Here is a 15561-nt window from a genome sequence, read left to right as displayed (position 1 = left end):
CAAGGTGGAGTGAGGTGCAAACATTTGTGGAGGAACATCACCCTAACCCTCTCCCCTCCTCCCATCTTCCATACACCAACAAGAATCTTCAATAAAGGTAAGTGTGATATTATTGTTTTATAATCTATAAAAAAAATTTTTTTAGTTAATACTTTTGGGTGTCTGGAATGGATTAATTGGAATTACATTATTTCTTATGGAAAAAATTAATTCGGAAATTGTCAGATTCGGATTTAGTCACTCTCTGGAACAGATTAATTACGATAACCGGGGGTCCACTGTACTCTGATAATTATACTTGTGTATACCTGTACTGTACCTATATAAACTTACACACTGTGCTGACATGCAGGTACACATTAACCCTTTGACTGTCGCAACAAAAATCCTGATGTATCTCCTGGTGTTGCAAAAAATATTTGAAAAAAAAAAAATATTTTTTCTTATGAAATGATGGAGAATCTTTTCCTGATGATAACGACACCAAAAGTACAAAATTTCATGGAAAACTTGCGGAATTATGCTCTCGCGAAGTTAGCGACCTCAGTGACAGTTACGCATCAGCAATTTTGCCCAATTTGAGCCCTATTTTCGGCCAATTCCATTGTTCCAGTCCACCAAACTCACAGCCATTTCTTTAGAACTCCATTTGTTCTATCAAATGAGTACAAGAAACTGCCCATTTACTGATTTCAACTACCCAATAAAGTGGTCAGAAATTGGCAGTTTGGCCAATTTCATGCAAATTAAAAAATTTCAATTTCAAAATAGGGTCCAGAATGAACAATGCAGACATTCCTGCCACTAAAATAACATTTTCTCTGTTCATCAGTCACATCTCCAGGCCCCTGTTATAATACTCTTACTTTCTATTTTGAATTTTTATTCACACAAAAAATAGAAGATTTACTGTTATGCAGACTACTGCAATATTATAATACAATAATTGTATAAATAATGTCAACCCATTCATGACTGCATATTAGAATGGCTAGTTGGTCATTTATTGGACAATGATGTCATTTGTTTACTCTTGAACATCGGCAAAAATCGAACATTTCTGCCACTTTGAACTCCATTTCAAGATCCTTTTCATAGTAAAACCAATCAAAATCACTTTTATTTCTATAATATGTTTTCCATTCTATCAAATGAGACCAAGAAAAGAAGACTGCAACCCTAAATACTATACAAAAATACACCTCAGACTCGGCATTTTAATTCAAAAACACGGTTGGAGTTTTTTTTTTTTCTCATTATGCACTGTGTGCTGCAGGATTTTTTTGTACTGCGCACACTGACCACATAGACCCATTCTCTCACATGTCGGCTTACCAGGTTTCTCCTGCTTGATTTGAAGCCACTAGAATTTTCGAGTATACAGTGGTCCCTCGCTTTTCGTAGTTCTCGGGAATCGTAGATTTCGGAAATCATTGGGATATTTTCGTATAAACATGGGCTCGCTAATCATAGGTTGACTCGTGAGCAGTAGTTCATCTGGGACGCGTACGCACGGTGTGAGCCGGGGCGGCGGCCAGTCTGGCATTGTTTACCAGTGAGCGAAGGTCCCCTCACGTGCTCCTACAAAATATTTCATAATATTCCACTCATTTTAGTGCTTGCAAGTACTAAAGCTACCATGGCTCTAAAGAAAGCTCCTAATGCCAAGCCTGTGGTAAAGAAGGTGAGAAATACGATTGAATTTAAGAAAAACATCATTGAACATTATGAAAGTGCCACAAGTGCGGCCGAACTGGCCAGGATGTATAAGAAACCCTACACAACCATATGTTCCATAGTGGCCAAGAAAAAGGAAATCAAGGACGCTGTTGTTGCAAAGGGGGTAACTATGCTGACAAAAATGAGATCACCAGTACTCGAAGAAGTTGAGAAGTTATTATTGGTGTGGATCAATGAGAAACAATTAGCAGGAGATACTCTTATGACTTCAATTATTTGTGAAAAGGCTAGGCAGTTGCACAACGATCTGGTAAAGAAATTGCCTGAAAATAGTGGTGATGTGAGTGAATTTAAGGCCAGCAAAGGTTGGTTTGAGAGATTTAAGAACCATACTGGCATACACAGTGTGGTAAGGCATGGTGAGGCTGCCAGTTCGGACCACAAGGCGGCTGAAAAATGTGCATGAATTCAAGGAGTACATGAACAGTGAAGGACTGAAGCCTGAACAAGTGTTCAATTGTGATGAAACAGGCCTCTTTTGGAAGAAAATGCCAAAGAGGACCTTCATTACACAGGAGGAAAAGGCAATGCCAGGACACAAGCCTATGAAGGACAGACTGACTCTCATGTTCTGTGCTAATGCTAGTGGGGATTTCAAAGTGAAGCCATTACTAGTGTACCATTCTGAAAATCCCAGCGTGTTCAGGAAAAACAATGTTATGAAGAGTAAATTGTGTGTGTTTTGGAAATCTTACTATATAGTAAGGCATGGGTCACGAGGGAAATTTTCGTCAAGTGGTTCAATGAAGTGTTTGGCCCTAGTGTGAAGAATTACCTCCTGGAAAAGAAATTGGATCTCAAGTGCCTGCTAGTAATGGACAATGCACCTGCATTTATATGTACTTTGCATTTATAAGTGGAAAAATGCACTATGCATTTATAAGTGGAAAAAAAAGGGTGTTCCACTTTAAGGCGATTTCCGCTTTACGGTGGTAGCCTGGAACCTAAACTACCATATAAGTGGGGCCCTACTGTATGTATAAAGCACTAATGAAATGGATCAATGAACATTTAAATCAATATTACATACCTCTATGGCTTATTTATCTATCACAATTTATCTAATATGACATAATAAACAATATTAATAACATAGAAACATGATATATACTGTAGAATGAATAAAATATGTCATTACATATGTGAGGAGTGGTGGTGGTGTTGGGTTTACAAGGGCTACTGACAGCATAAGCCATATAGTGGTGGGCCGTCACCACTAAACACACTACTAGTCACACTGAAACACCACTAGTCACACTGAAACACTGTACGTAATTTATGAATAAGAAATATTTACATTTTAATTTATGGTGTATTTACACTTTATAAATAAGAAATATTTACACTTACCTTAGAGGAGATGCTGGCATTGGTTTAGGGTGGTGTAAGATGCATAGGGTTGCATATGTTGTCAGTGGCCAATATACCTCCAACAACATTGGAAGATTCAGTTTTGTGTCGTCTTTTTCTATTGCTTAATCGCTTAACTTATTTGCTACACTGTTAATGCTACACTTTATCTCTGGCTGGTGCTATAGCCTTATCGACTCCTGCTGCTTTAGTATCGTACATATTGTGGAATCACTGAAGAAGGCACATTCTCCCCTCTCTCTCTCAGCCCTTTACCAGAGGGGTGGCACCAGGAACTTCCTTTGGGCCCATAGTGGCTTATTTCGCAGTCGCAATCAATAAGCAAGCACAAAAATTGTGAAATGTTTTGGATGAATGCTCACTCAACCAGTGACAAAGCCAGACTGATGGCGTCCCCGGGCAGGCGGACGTGTCTCGTAGGTACAATTCTGGATTGAGGTCTGACATCCGAAACAAAATTTCGCCCAAAAAAGCGTTGTAAATCTGAAACATCCGATATCTGGTAAGTACAAAAACCGGAGTTCCACTGTAGTTGGCAGAAGTAAGCAGTTGCTCATAGTGTTTGTGAATTCAGTTGTTTGTGGGTCATGGTAATGGATGAGGTTTATGTTGAAGTCACCTGTAAGTATCAGGTGGTGTTTATTCATGTCTGTGTCAGTTATCATGTTTCTTAGGTTTTTACTAAATGAGTACATATTGGAGTGAGGTACTCTGTAGATTGCTTCAGCTGTTAAATCAAATCAAATTAAATCAAGTTTATTCTCTATAAAGATTACAATGTGGGGTTTACATATTACAGGATATTGTGTGGTTTACATATTATATGAAACTAATTACAGAGAGGGCCACTATCACACCTAGCATGACTAGGCATTTTGGGCAGGCTAAGATTAATTCAAAACTCTATATTGGTACCGATTAAGGAGCATATTGGTATTAAGGCTAAGTATCTGCATTACAGTTTGTAAATTTAGCAATGTGAATGGTTTTATTGTGGTACAATACATAGTTTCTATTGAAGCTCCTATATTGGAGACTCACAGGCAAACTTGTGACTAGTTCAGATTCATTAGGTAATAGTTGTGTTACATATTTCTATGTTTATGGTCAATTGGGTGAGTGTAGGTGTGAATTGTGAGGAATCACAGATATTGAGGGAAGGTCTAGGTTGTTTTTTGTGAGTATGATACAAGAGAATAGGCAGTTTTCATGTAGTTAGCTGACGGTGGGGTGTGTCAGGGAGATAAGATGTTTTCTAATGGTAGTTTTGAAAGTGATGAATGTGTCTGCAGTTCTAGGGTTTTCAGGTAGGGTGTTCCAGATTTTAGGCCCTTTTATGTACATTGAATTTTTGTATAGGTTTAGCTGGACACGGGGAATGTCATACAGATGTTCGTGTGTGCTGTTATGCCTGTGGGTCATGTCACAACTATCGAGAAAGTGTTTTAGGTCAGGGTTAATATTGGAATTTAAGGTTCTGTAAATGTAAGTAGCACAGTAGTAAGTGTGGATGTTCTGAACAGTGAGTAAGTTTAGATCTGTGAAGAGTGGGGGGAGGGTGTTGCCTGAGATTGGATTGCGTGATTGTTCTTACTGCGGCTTTTTGTTGGGTTATTTTTGGCTTTAGGTGTGTTGCTGCAGTTGATCCCCATGCACAAATAGCATAGGTGAGGTAGGAATTAATGAGTGAATGGTATAGTGTGAGAAAGGCAGATTGTGGCACGTAGTAACGTATCTTGGAGAGGATCCCAACCATTTTGGATACTTTTTTTTGTTATGTGTTGGATATGGGTGCTGAAATTCAGGATGCTGTCGAGGTGCAGGCCTACGAATTATGTCTGGCAATAAGAGTGTTGTTGATCTTAAGTTGTGCAACACCTGCTCTGTTACCAAACATAATATAGAAGGTTTTGTCAGTGTTAAGTGTAAGTTTATTGGCTATCATCCAAGTTGAGGGTGGCAAGATTTGGGTGGGAGATGACACAAGTCGTGTCGTCAGCAAAGAGAACGGGTTTCAGGTGTTGTGATACGTTGTGGTGTTCCAATATCAAGTGGCCATGTGATGAGGTTGTATCTTTAATGGTGACATACTGATACCTATTAGTAAGGTAGGATTTGAAATATGCAAGTGCATGGCCTCTTGTACCATAATGGTCAAGTTTGTGGAGTAGGATGCTGTGATCTACTGTGTCAAAAGCTTTTCTTAGGTCAATAAAAAGTCCTAATGAATATTCCTTATTTTCCAGTGCTATGTAAAGCAGATCTAGCATTTTTACAATTGTATCATTGGTGCTTTTATTTTTTCTGAAGCCAGATTGGCAGGGGTTGAGTATGTTTTGTGCTGTTATAAACAAATATAATCTCTTGTGCACAAGTTTCTCGAAGATTTTGGATAGCAATGGTAAGTTTGATATTGGCCTATAGTTGTTAGCATCTGTGGGGTCACCACCTTTATGTATTGGTGTAACCCTTGCTGTCTTGAGTAGTGTTGGGAAAGTGCTAGTTTCTAGTGACTTGTTGAAAAGTAATGAAATAGCATGCTAAGGGACATGGGCCACTCGCTTGTACATTAATGGTGGGACATGAGACAGATTCCCTGAATTATTTTTAAGTCACTTAATAATCGTGGTAACTTCAGTGGGCTCAGTAGGTGCAAGATAGGAGGAGTTTGGGAAATTCCCATTTAAGTAATCATTTGCATGGGCGTTGGTACCTGGGATTTTACTGGTGAGATTAGATCCTATGGTTAAGAAGTGGTTTATCTTGTTAACTGTATCAATGGGATGCAGTGGTGTTTCGTTCGGTTTAGTTAGGACAATATCCTTGTTTTTTTTTCAGTTTGTGGGTTCCCAGAATATGAGTGTTTTCCAGGTCTTTTTTATATCTCCTCTTGTTTCAGTAAATCTGCTGGAGTAGTACAAATGTTTGGCTTTTTTTATTAGTTTGGTGAGAACTGATGAATAGCTTTCTTAAGGTTTTTGGATTTAAATTTAGAAAATGTATATCGCCATATTCATCAAGAATTAGTAAGATATAGTAAGAAAATAGAAGAAAACCAAGAAGGGTGTGTATATATATGCTTGTACATGCAAGTGTAGTGTGATCTAAGTGTAAGTAGAAGTAACGAGACATACCTGAAGTCTTGCATGTTTGAGACAGAAAAAAGACACCAGCAATCCTAGCATCATGTAAAACAATTACATGATGGTAGTACCAGGGAGGTACTACAGGACGGTAGTACCTTCCTGGGTGATTACTGTTTACCAACCTAGAAATAGTGTCTATATGTACAGTGGTACCCCGAGTTTTGAACTGCTCCCAAATTGACCAATTATGCAAGTATATTATTGTAAGTGCTCTTGTAAGTGCATTTTTGGGGGTCTGAAACAGACTAATCTAATATACATTATTCCTTATGGGAACAAATTCGTTCGGTAACAGCACTCGAACAGCCTTTGGAACGAAGAAAGTTCAAAACTCAGGGTACCACTGTATTATAAAAATGTGCAGTGAAGGAAGAACTCAATTTTTAATTAATGTGGAGCTACAAAAGCAGCCCATGTCATCTTGGGGCCAGCCCCAGCACAGTCATGTTTCTCGTATTCACATACTTTCTCAGGCTGTTTTGTTTCTTATTAGTCAAGTAAGCATGCACAAGACTTGTGGAATTATATTCTGGTTATACATTGTTAGTGTTGAATTATATCTAAATAGGGAATAAAATAATGCATGTTTAATTGTCATCTATAGTACTTAAACACCTGACACTGACACCTGACTCTTGCCTGGTTTCAGCTCTAGGTTCACTTAAAAAAAAAAAAAGTTCCGCTTCATTTTTGAGAAATGGTTTTTAATTTTGTATTGGTGTGTTTACTGGAGAAATTTGTGCACACCCTGAAATGATCAGCCCACCATAGAGATATTCTATTTTAAGAATTCTTGTGATAACATGGTTCAACTATTCTGCCCACAGGCAACTGCATGTGAAACCTTTTGAAATGTGTATTGACAAAAAGAAATCCCCCTTAAAAATCAGAAAAGTACCTAAGTATAAATTTCTGAGATTAGTTACTTCTGATACCATTCTGGACATCCCCTAGCGTTGTAGAGGGAGTGGTAAAAAAATCTACTAATTATTGTATCTGTAATGTTGTACAGTTGAGAATCCTTTATCCGAAATGCTTGGGACAGGAAGCTTTTTTTTTTTTTTTTTTTTTTTTTAGGTTGTGGAATATTTGTATATAGCCTCTCCTCACTTAGTGACATACTTGGTTACTGACGACACAGACTTACGACAGGTACTCTGACCAGTATGCATACCTAAATAATGTATATTAGAGCTGATTTCCTCTATTCTGTTTATTACAGTATACAGTACACTACTGTATGAACATTTAAAAATATACCAGAAATGTTATAAATGGTGCAAATGTGACATTAAAAAGTGACTATGAACAGGAAATGAGTGAAATCCTAAAAGAACAGTATGAGTCAGTGTTCAGCAACCCACTAAATGACAGCAAGGTAGAAAACGCAGAAATATTTTTCACTCCAGCAGACGGCTGTGCAGACCAACCAATTGACAGTAGTACTAGTCCCATTGATTTCGAAAAAGAAATGGACAACATGCCCACTCACTCAGCACCTGGACCAGATTCATGGAATGCTCTATTTATAAAGAAGTGCAAAGTACCATTAGCACGAGTCCTCAGTATTCTTTGGAGAAAGAGCTTAGAGCTAGGTGAAATACTGGAGGCCTTAGAGTGCAGACATAGCTCCTTTGCATAAGGGAGATAGTAGAGCACTAGCTAAAAATTACAGACCAATAGCCCTAACTTCTCATATTATAAAAATCTTTGAAAGAGTGATGAGATGGCATATTACAAATTTCATGGACAAGCACAACCAGCATAACCTGAACCAGCATGGTCATACCTGTCACAGCTGCTGAACCATTATGACAGAATTATGGAGGCACTGGAAGACGACCAAAATGTAGATGTGTTTTATACAGAATTTGCAAAGGCGTTTGACAAATGCAATCATGGAGTGATAGCGCACAAAATGAGGGCCATGGGCATTACAGGGAAGTTAGATGGATTTTCAGGTTACTAACACACACAACACAAAAGTAGTAGTGAACAGGGCAAAATCCAGCATCATCAAGGTCGAAAGCTAAGCAGCCCAAGGCACTGTCCTGGCACCTCTGCTGTTTCTCGTCCTCATAGTAGATATAGATAAAAACACCTGGCACACTTTTGTATCATTTGCAAATGATACTAAAATAAAAGAAGAAAAACTTTATAAAACTGGGTTGCTTAAATGTGCGTGGATGTAGTGCGGATGACAAGAAACAGATGATTGCTGATGTTATGAATGAAAAGAAGTTGGATGTCCTGGCCCTAAGCGAAACAAAGCTGAAGGGGGTAGGAGAGTTTCAGTGGGGGGAAATAAATGGGATTAAATCTGGAGTATCTGAGAGAGTTAGAGCAAAGGAAGGGGTAGCAGTAATGTTAAATGATCAGTTATGGAAGGAGAAAAGAGAATATGAATGTGTAAATTCAAGAATTATGTGGATTAAAGTAAAGGTTGGATGCGAGAAGTGGGTCATAATAAGCGTGTATGCACCTGGAGAAGAGAGGAATGCAGAGGAGAGAGAGAGATTTTGGGAGATGTTAAGTGAATGTATAGGAGCCTTTGAACCAAGTGAGAGAGTAATTGTGGTAGGGGACTTGAATGCTAAAGTAGGAGAAACTTTTAGAGAGGGTGTGGTAGGTAAGTTTGGGGTGCCAGGTGTAAATGATAATGGGAGCCCTTTGATTGAACTTTGTATAGAAAGGGGTTTAGTTATAGGTAATACATATTTTAAGAAAAAGAGGATAAATAAGTATACACGATATGATGTAGGGCGAAATGACAGTAGTTTGTTGGATTATGTATTGGTAGATAAAAGACTGTTGAGTAGACTTCAGGATGTACATGTTTATAGAGGGGCCACAGATATATCAGATCACTTTCTAGTTGTAGCTACACTGAGAGTAAAAGGTAGATGGGATACAAGGAGAATAGAAGCATCAGGGAAGAGAGAGGTGAAGGTTTATAAACTAAAAGAGGAGGCAGTTAGGGTAAGATATAAACAGCTATTGGAGGATAGATGGGCTAATGAGAGCATAGGCAATGGGGTCGAAGAGGTATGGGGTAGGTTTAAAAATGTAGTGTTAGAGTGTTCAGCAGAAGTTTGTGGTTACAGGAAAGTGGGTGCAGGAGGGAAGAGGAGCGATTGGTGGAATGATGATGTAAAGAGAGTAGTAAGGGAGAAAAAGTTAGCATATGAGAAGTTTTTACAAAGTAGAAGTGATGCAAGGAGGGAAGAGTATATGGAGAAAAAGAGAGAAGTTAAGAGAGTGGTGAAGCAATGTAAAAAGAGAGCAAATGAGAGAGTGGGTGAGATGTTATCAACAAATTTTGTTGAAAATAAGAAAAAGTTTTGGAGTGAGATTAACAAGTTAAGAAAGCCTAGAGAACAAATGGATTTGTCAGTTAAAAATAGGAGAGGAGAGTTATTAAATGGAGAGTTAGAGGTATTGGGAAGATGGAAGGAATATTTTGAGGAATTGTTAAATGTTGATGAAGATAGGGAAGCTGTGATTTCGTGTATAGGGCAAGGAGGAATAACATCTTGTAGGAGTGAGGAAGAGCCAGTTGTGAGTGTGGGGGAAGTTCGTGAGGCAGTAGGTAAAATGAAAGGGGGTAAGGCAGCCGGGATTGACGGGATAAAGATAGAAATGTTAAAAGCAGGTGGGGATATAGTTTTGGAGTGGTTGGTGCAATTATTTAATAAATGTATGGAAGAGGGTAAGGTACCTAGGGATTGGCAGAGAGCATGCATAGTTCCTTTGTATAAAGGCAAAGGGGATAAAAGAGAGTGCAAAAATTATAGGGGGATAAGTCTGTTGAGTGTACCTGGTAAAGTGTATGGTAGAGTTATAATTGAAAGAATTAAGAGTAAGACGGAGAATAGGATAGCAGATGAACAAGGAGGCTTTAGGAAAGGTAGGGGGTGTGTGGACCAGGTGTTTACAGTGAAACATATAAGTGAACAGTATTTAGATAAGGCTAAAGAGGTCTTTGTGGCATTTATGGATTTGGAAAAGGCGTATGACAGGGTGGATAGGGGGGCAATGTGGCAGATGTTGCAAGTGTATGGTGTAGGAGGTAGGTTACTGAAAGCAGTGAAGAGTTTTTACGAGGATAGTGAGGCTCAAGTTAGAGTATGTAGGAAAGAGGGAAATTTTTTCCCAGTAAAAGTAGGCCTTAGACAAGGATGTGTGATGTCACCGTGGTTGTTTAATATATTTATAGATGGGGTTGTAAGAGAAGTAAATGCGAGGGTCTTGGCAAGAGGCGTGGAGTTAAAAGATAAAGAATCACACACAAAGTGGGAGTTGTCACAGCTGCTCTTTGCTGATGACACTGTGCTCTTGGGAGATTCTGAAGAGAAGTTGCAGAGATTGGTGGATGAATTTGGTAGGGTGTGCAAAAGAAGAAAATTAAAGGTGAATACAGGAAAGAGTAAGGTTATGAGGATAACAAAAAGATTAGGTGATGAAAGATTGAATATCAGATTGGAGGGAGAGAGTATGGAGGAGGTGAACGTATTCAGATATTTGGGAGTGGACGTGTCAGCGGATGGGTCTATGAAAGATGAGGTGAATCATAGAATTGATGAGGGAAAAAGAGTGAGTGGTGCACTTAGGAGTCTGTGGAGACAAAGAACTACTAAAATAAGCATGAAAGTCACTACGGTAGAGGACACTGAAAAAGTACAGAAAGACATAAGCAGGGTTTTCCAGTGGGCAGTGGAGAACAGCATGATGTTCAATGGTGATAAGTTCCAGCTGCTTAGGTATGGAAAGAATGAAGAACTCAAAAGGAACACTATATACAAAACTCAAGAGGGTCACCAAATAGAACAAAAGGAACACATAAAAGACCTGGGAATAATTATGTCAGCCGACATTTCTTGTAAAGACCATAACAAGACAAAGATCACGACAGCCAGGAAGATGATAAGGTGGGTATTGAGAGCTTTCAGAACGAGAAATATTGCCGATGGTGACGCTCCTCAAATCGCTAGTGCTCCCTCGTTTAGAATATTGCTCAGTGCTGATGGCCCCGTTCAAAGCAGGAGAAATATCAGAGCTGGAACAAATACAAAGATCGTTTACGGCTCACATTGAGCCAGTAAAACACCAAAATTACTGGGTGTGCCTTCAAGTCTTGAACGTGTACTCATTGGAGAGGAAGAGAGAGAGAGAGAGAGAGACATAATATTGTATACCTGGAAAGTACTCGTGGGCCTGGTCCCAAATCTGCACACTGCCATAACATACTGGAGTGAGAGATATGGGAGGAAGTGTAAAATAAACCCAGTGAGGAGCAGGGGTGCGGTGGGGACAATAAGAGAACACTGTATCAACATCTGGGGTCCCAGACTATTCAACATCTTACCAGAAGATATCAGAAACACGGCTGGAACAAGTGTTGAAGCCTTCAAGAGGAAACTGGACAAGTGTCTTCACCAGGTGCCAGATCAACCATGCTGTGATGGATATGTGGGGCAGTGGGCCTCCAGCAGCAGCAGCAGCAGCCTGGTTGACCAGGCAAGCACCAGACGTGCCTGGCCCATGGCCGGGCTCCGAGAGTAGACAAACTCTCACAGCTCTTCGAAGGTATAAAACTATAGGTATAAAAGTATATTATAGTATGCTCCTCACTTAGCAATGAATTCATTCACCGATGTGGTCTTATGAACAGAACTCCATCATTAAGTGAGGAGAGGCTGTATTTGCATCTGTAAAATGGGACAGAAGCTAGGGAATTGGACCCAAGTCTAAACATGGTACTGTACTGCACAGGTACTATACCAAAAAACATGATCAAACCCAGACACTACAACTGTGCCAGGTCTAAGAAACTTGAGGGAGAGGGTTACCTCATCCATGACATCCTTTTGAGGAGGAACATTAGAAGCAGTTGAGGGACTTGAAGAGGATGCTCTAGGAATGAGGAAACACTGTGCTGGATGGCTTTTTTTAATGTTTCTTTCAGTGTTATCTGCCTTGGTGGTTTTTGTCGTAGCAGTCTTTCTTTGATTTTATACACTGACGTGATTTCTTGTTCTGTTATGAATGCTTGCTTCTCTAGTCCTTCAGTAAGTCCATCACACATTTTTACCATGTTATCTATTGGCACCTTAATCTCAGTTTATCTGTCCTTGGCATCCTTAACTCTTGTAGGAGCTCTCTCATCAGCTGTAGTCATTGTTTTTCTGGGGCACTAATGCCAGAACAGTGATGTCTCATCAGCATTGTAGATTTGTTCTGCTGTTAGGTTTTCATCAGTAATAATCTTGGTAAACACATTAACGAGTTTCTTTGCTGCTTCGTGATCAGATACTTTAATCACTTCTAATCTTGAAATATTTAATGCCATGCCTTTTCTTAAATTTTTGTAACCAGCGTGCTAAATATTCAGTTACCTTCAATATTCAGTTTGTCATGATAGATTTTTGCTTGTTTCATGATCAGCATACGCTCACTCCAACACTGACAAATTTACTCCATGTTTTACTAATTTTTGTTAACTTCTGTTCATCACTTTCAGCATAGAACTTCAACAATTTGTCTTTCTAGTTCTTTAGGTGGTAGATGGTGGTTGTTCAATGCCAGACTCCTTAGTCAGACACTTCATACTTATATAAATGCTTCCTCTTTTTCTTTTCACTATTACCCATAGGCCTTTTCGACATTTTCAGCAATACAGTGGACCCCCGCGTAACGATCACCTCCGAATGCGACCAATTATGTAAGTGTATTTATGTAAGTGCGTTTGTACGTGGATGGTTTGGGGTCTGAAATGGACTAATCTACTTCACAATATTCCTTATGGGAACAAATTCGGTCAGTACTGGCACCTGAACATACTTCTGGAGTGAAAAAATATCGTTAACCGGGGGTCCACTGTATTTTCATACCATAGAGCACAAACCACATGGTAATCAGCGAGTAATTCCTGCTGACAGTAAACTGGCACTAATACGAATTTGAAGCTCGTATGTCTTGGTTCAATAGATGGAAGATTGAGCCTCCACCATGTCTTGCACTGAATGACTCATTTGTGGTGCATCAGGTCATCACAAAACTTAGATTTTCAGATAAAGGATTCCCTACTGTACTGTGATCCCTGTTGATATTTTATGGTAGCATAATATAAACACCAGCGATATAACTTATACAATCCAGTAGAGTATGGTAGGTCCCTGACTTATGTTCTGTATTATGATGATCCACATATGACATTGGCATTTTAAAAATTAGATTAATTAAAAAGTAATTGCATCTGTGGGACTAAATTCTCTCAACAGTAGCACAGCCACTAGTGAGAGATATCCATCTACATTCACAATAAATTTTCATCTTTAGCTTATGTCGTGTGTATGGTATGCTGTTGATTATCCTTATTAAAGAAACTAAAACATTGTTTTTAACCAACAGAATATAATGGGTGCCCTGAAGTATGCAACAAAGGGAAGAACATCAATATGCATTGCTCATCGTTTGTCAACTGTTATTGATGCAGACGAAATTCTTGTTTTGCATGAGGGTCAAGTCACAGAGAGTGGCACACATGAGCACCTTCTTGCTCAAGATGGATATTATACTAAACTGTGGAATTCACAGCACCATGTTCAGCAAGAGTAAATTCTGCTTACTAAAGTTGTCTCTTACCAGTAGGAATTGGGGCCACTTTATGTGTCACTGAAAATATTCACATTATATTGTTTGAGATCTATATTATTTTTCCTTTGACATACAGTAGTACAGCCATATCCGTGGGTCCAGCTTCCGTGGTTTACCATGGCACCAAAGTGTAAAAGTAGTGATGATGGCAGTTTTTCAAAGCCTAACAGAAGCTGCAAAGTCCTTACCATCAGTGAAAAACTGCTAATTCTCCACTTATTATGTGTAATTTACCAAATAAACTTTATCATAGTTGTGTATATAAACAATAAATGACTTATATGTAGGGTTCACTACTATCCACAGTTTTGCATATCCACGGTAGGTCTTGGAAGTTATCCCCTGCAGATACAGGGGTCCTACTGTATATTGCCGTAGAGGATAAAGGTTATTTTTATGGTATTCATCTTTCACTGAAGAAAATCTTTTCCACTTTTTTCTATTTTTATGATAGTAATCAAAATATTACAATGTTTCCACAATTTAATCAAATAGATGAAGCTTTCAAGGAGTAAATAGTGAGTTTATTGTGGCTACAGATGATAGCAGAACATTTTTGTCTTTACACTTACAGCCTCTCCTCACTTACCGACGTACTCGTTTATCGACAACTCCGACAGGCTCTGAGAAGTCGTTATTGTGTACTGTACGAGAACTTATGTCATGAATGGGCAGCACACCGTCTCAGCGTCAAACATCTGAATCCCCTTCCTAAAGCCACTCGGTATACTAGCTATCACAATCTGCAGGACTACATTCTTCTTCTTTCAACAAACTGGCTGTATCCCACCAAGGCAGGGTGGCTCATAAAGAAAAACGAAAGTTTCTCTTAAATAACAAAAAGGCACAATACCATGACTGGAACAATACACAAACAACCTGCACCTAGGAGAGAGGAGCTTATGACGACATTTCAGTCCGACTTGTACTTTGTAAATGGTCTAAGTCAGACCGAAACGTCATAAGCTCCTCTCTCCTATGTGTGGGTTATTTGTGTATTTCTCTTTTTAAATTTAGTAATTTATACAGGAGATAAGGTTACTAGCCCCTTGCTCCCTCCAAGAGGAGGAAGTACAAAAGTTCATTGTAAAAGGGTTAGTGATGCATCTCAGCATCAAGCAGTCTCCAGGACTACATATTTTGTCTACAAATTTGTACTTTATTGTGCATCCCATAGTAGAAGATAAGAGTTAGAAGTGCAGCAGCACTTGGAAGTGGAAAAACAAGAGGAAAATGGAAGAAGTGCAAAAGAAGTTCACAGTAAAAAGGTTAGCTGGTGTGTTCGTCTTTGTTTATATTCTTGGTGTATCGTGGCAGCTTAAGAAATGGTTAAACTCAGTGAACAAGGTACGTCGATGGTAATGATAGTAATAATAATAATAGTAATAATAATAATCACTCTGGAGTGCTTTTTGGTCTGAGGAATTAGACCTGTCGGTCTTCTTCCTCAGACCGAACCTAATTACCCCCCATTCTCCCCTCCCCTATCCCATCCTCCCCTTTTTCCATTCCTCCTCCTCCTCCCCACCCCTCCCTTTTGCCCTTCCTCTTTTTGGCCTTTGGGATTTCTCCCACAGGCGTGCTAGTTCCTAGGTAGGGGAAAGGACACCGGGGTCCATCCCATTCCGTTGAGGTTCTTGGCGGTGGC

General features: G+C 39.2%; 1 protein-coding gene across 1 annotated transcript in view; it reads left to right on the top strand.

Moving 5' to 3' along the window:
* The window catches only part of ABCB7 (ATP binding cassette subfamily B member 7), a 178017-nt gene extending 162742 nt beyond the window's left edge, over positions 1-15275 (top strand). The window contains exon 11 of the mRNA XM_070097822.1: positions 13668-15275. Coding sequence (XP_069953923.1) covers positions 13668-13874 — 207 coding nt within the window. The 3' untranslated portion in view covers positions 13875-15275. The remainder of the gene's footprint in view (positions 1-13667) is intronic.
* The last annotated feature ends 286 nt before the right edge of the window (positions 15276-15561 follow it).

The sequence above is a fragment of the Cherax quadricarinatus genome, chromosome 59 (genome assembly GCF_038502225.1).
Source record: "Cherax quadricarinatus isolate ZL_2023a chromosome 59, ASM3850222v1, whole genome shotgun sequence".
NCBI lineage: Eukaryota > Metazoa > Arthropoda > Malacostraca > Decapoda > Parastacidae > Cherax > Cherax quadricarinatus.
This window is presented reverse-complemented; position numbering and strand designations above follow the sequence as displayed.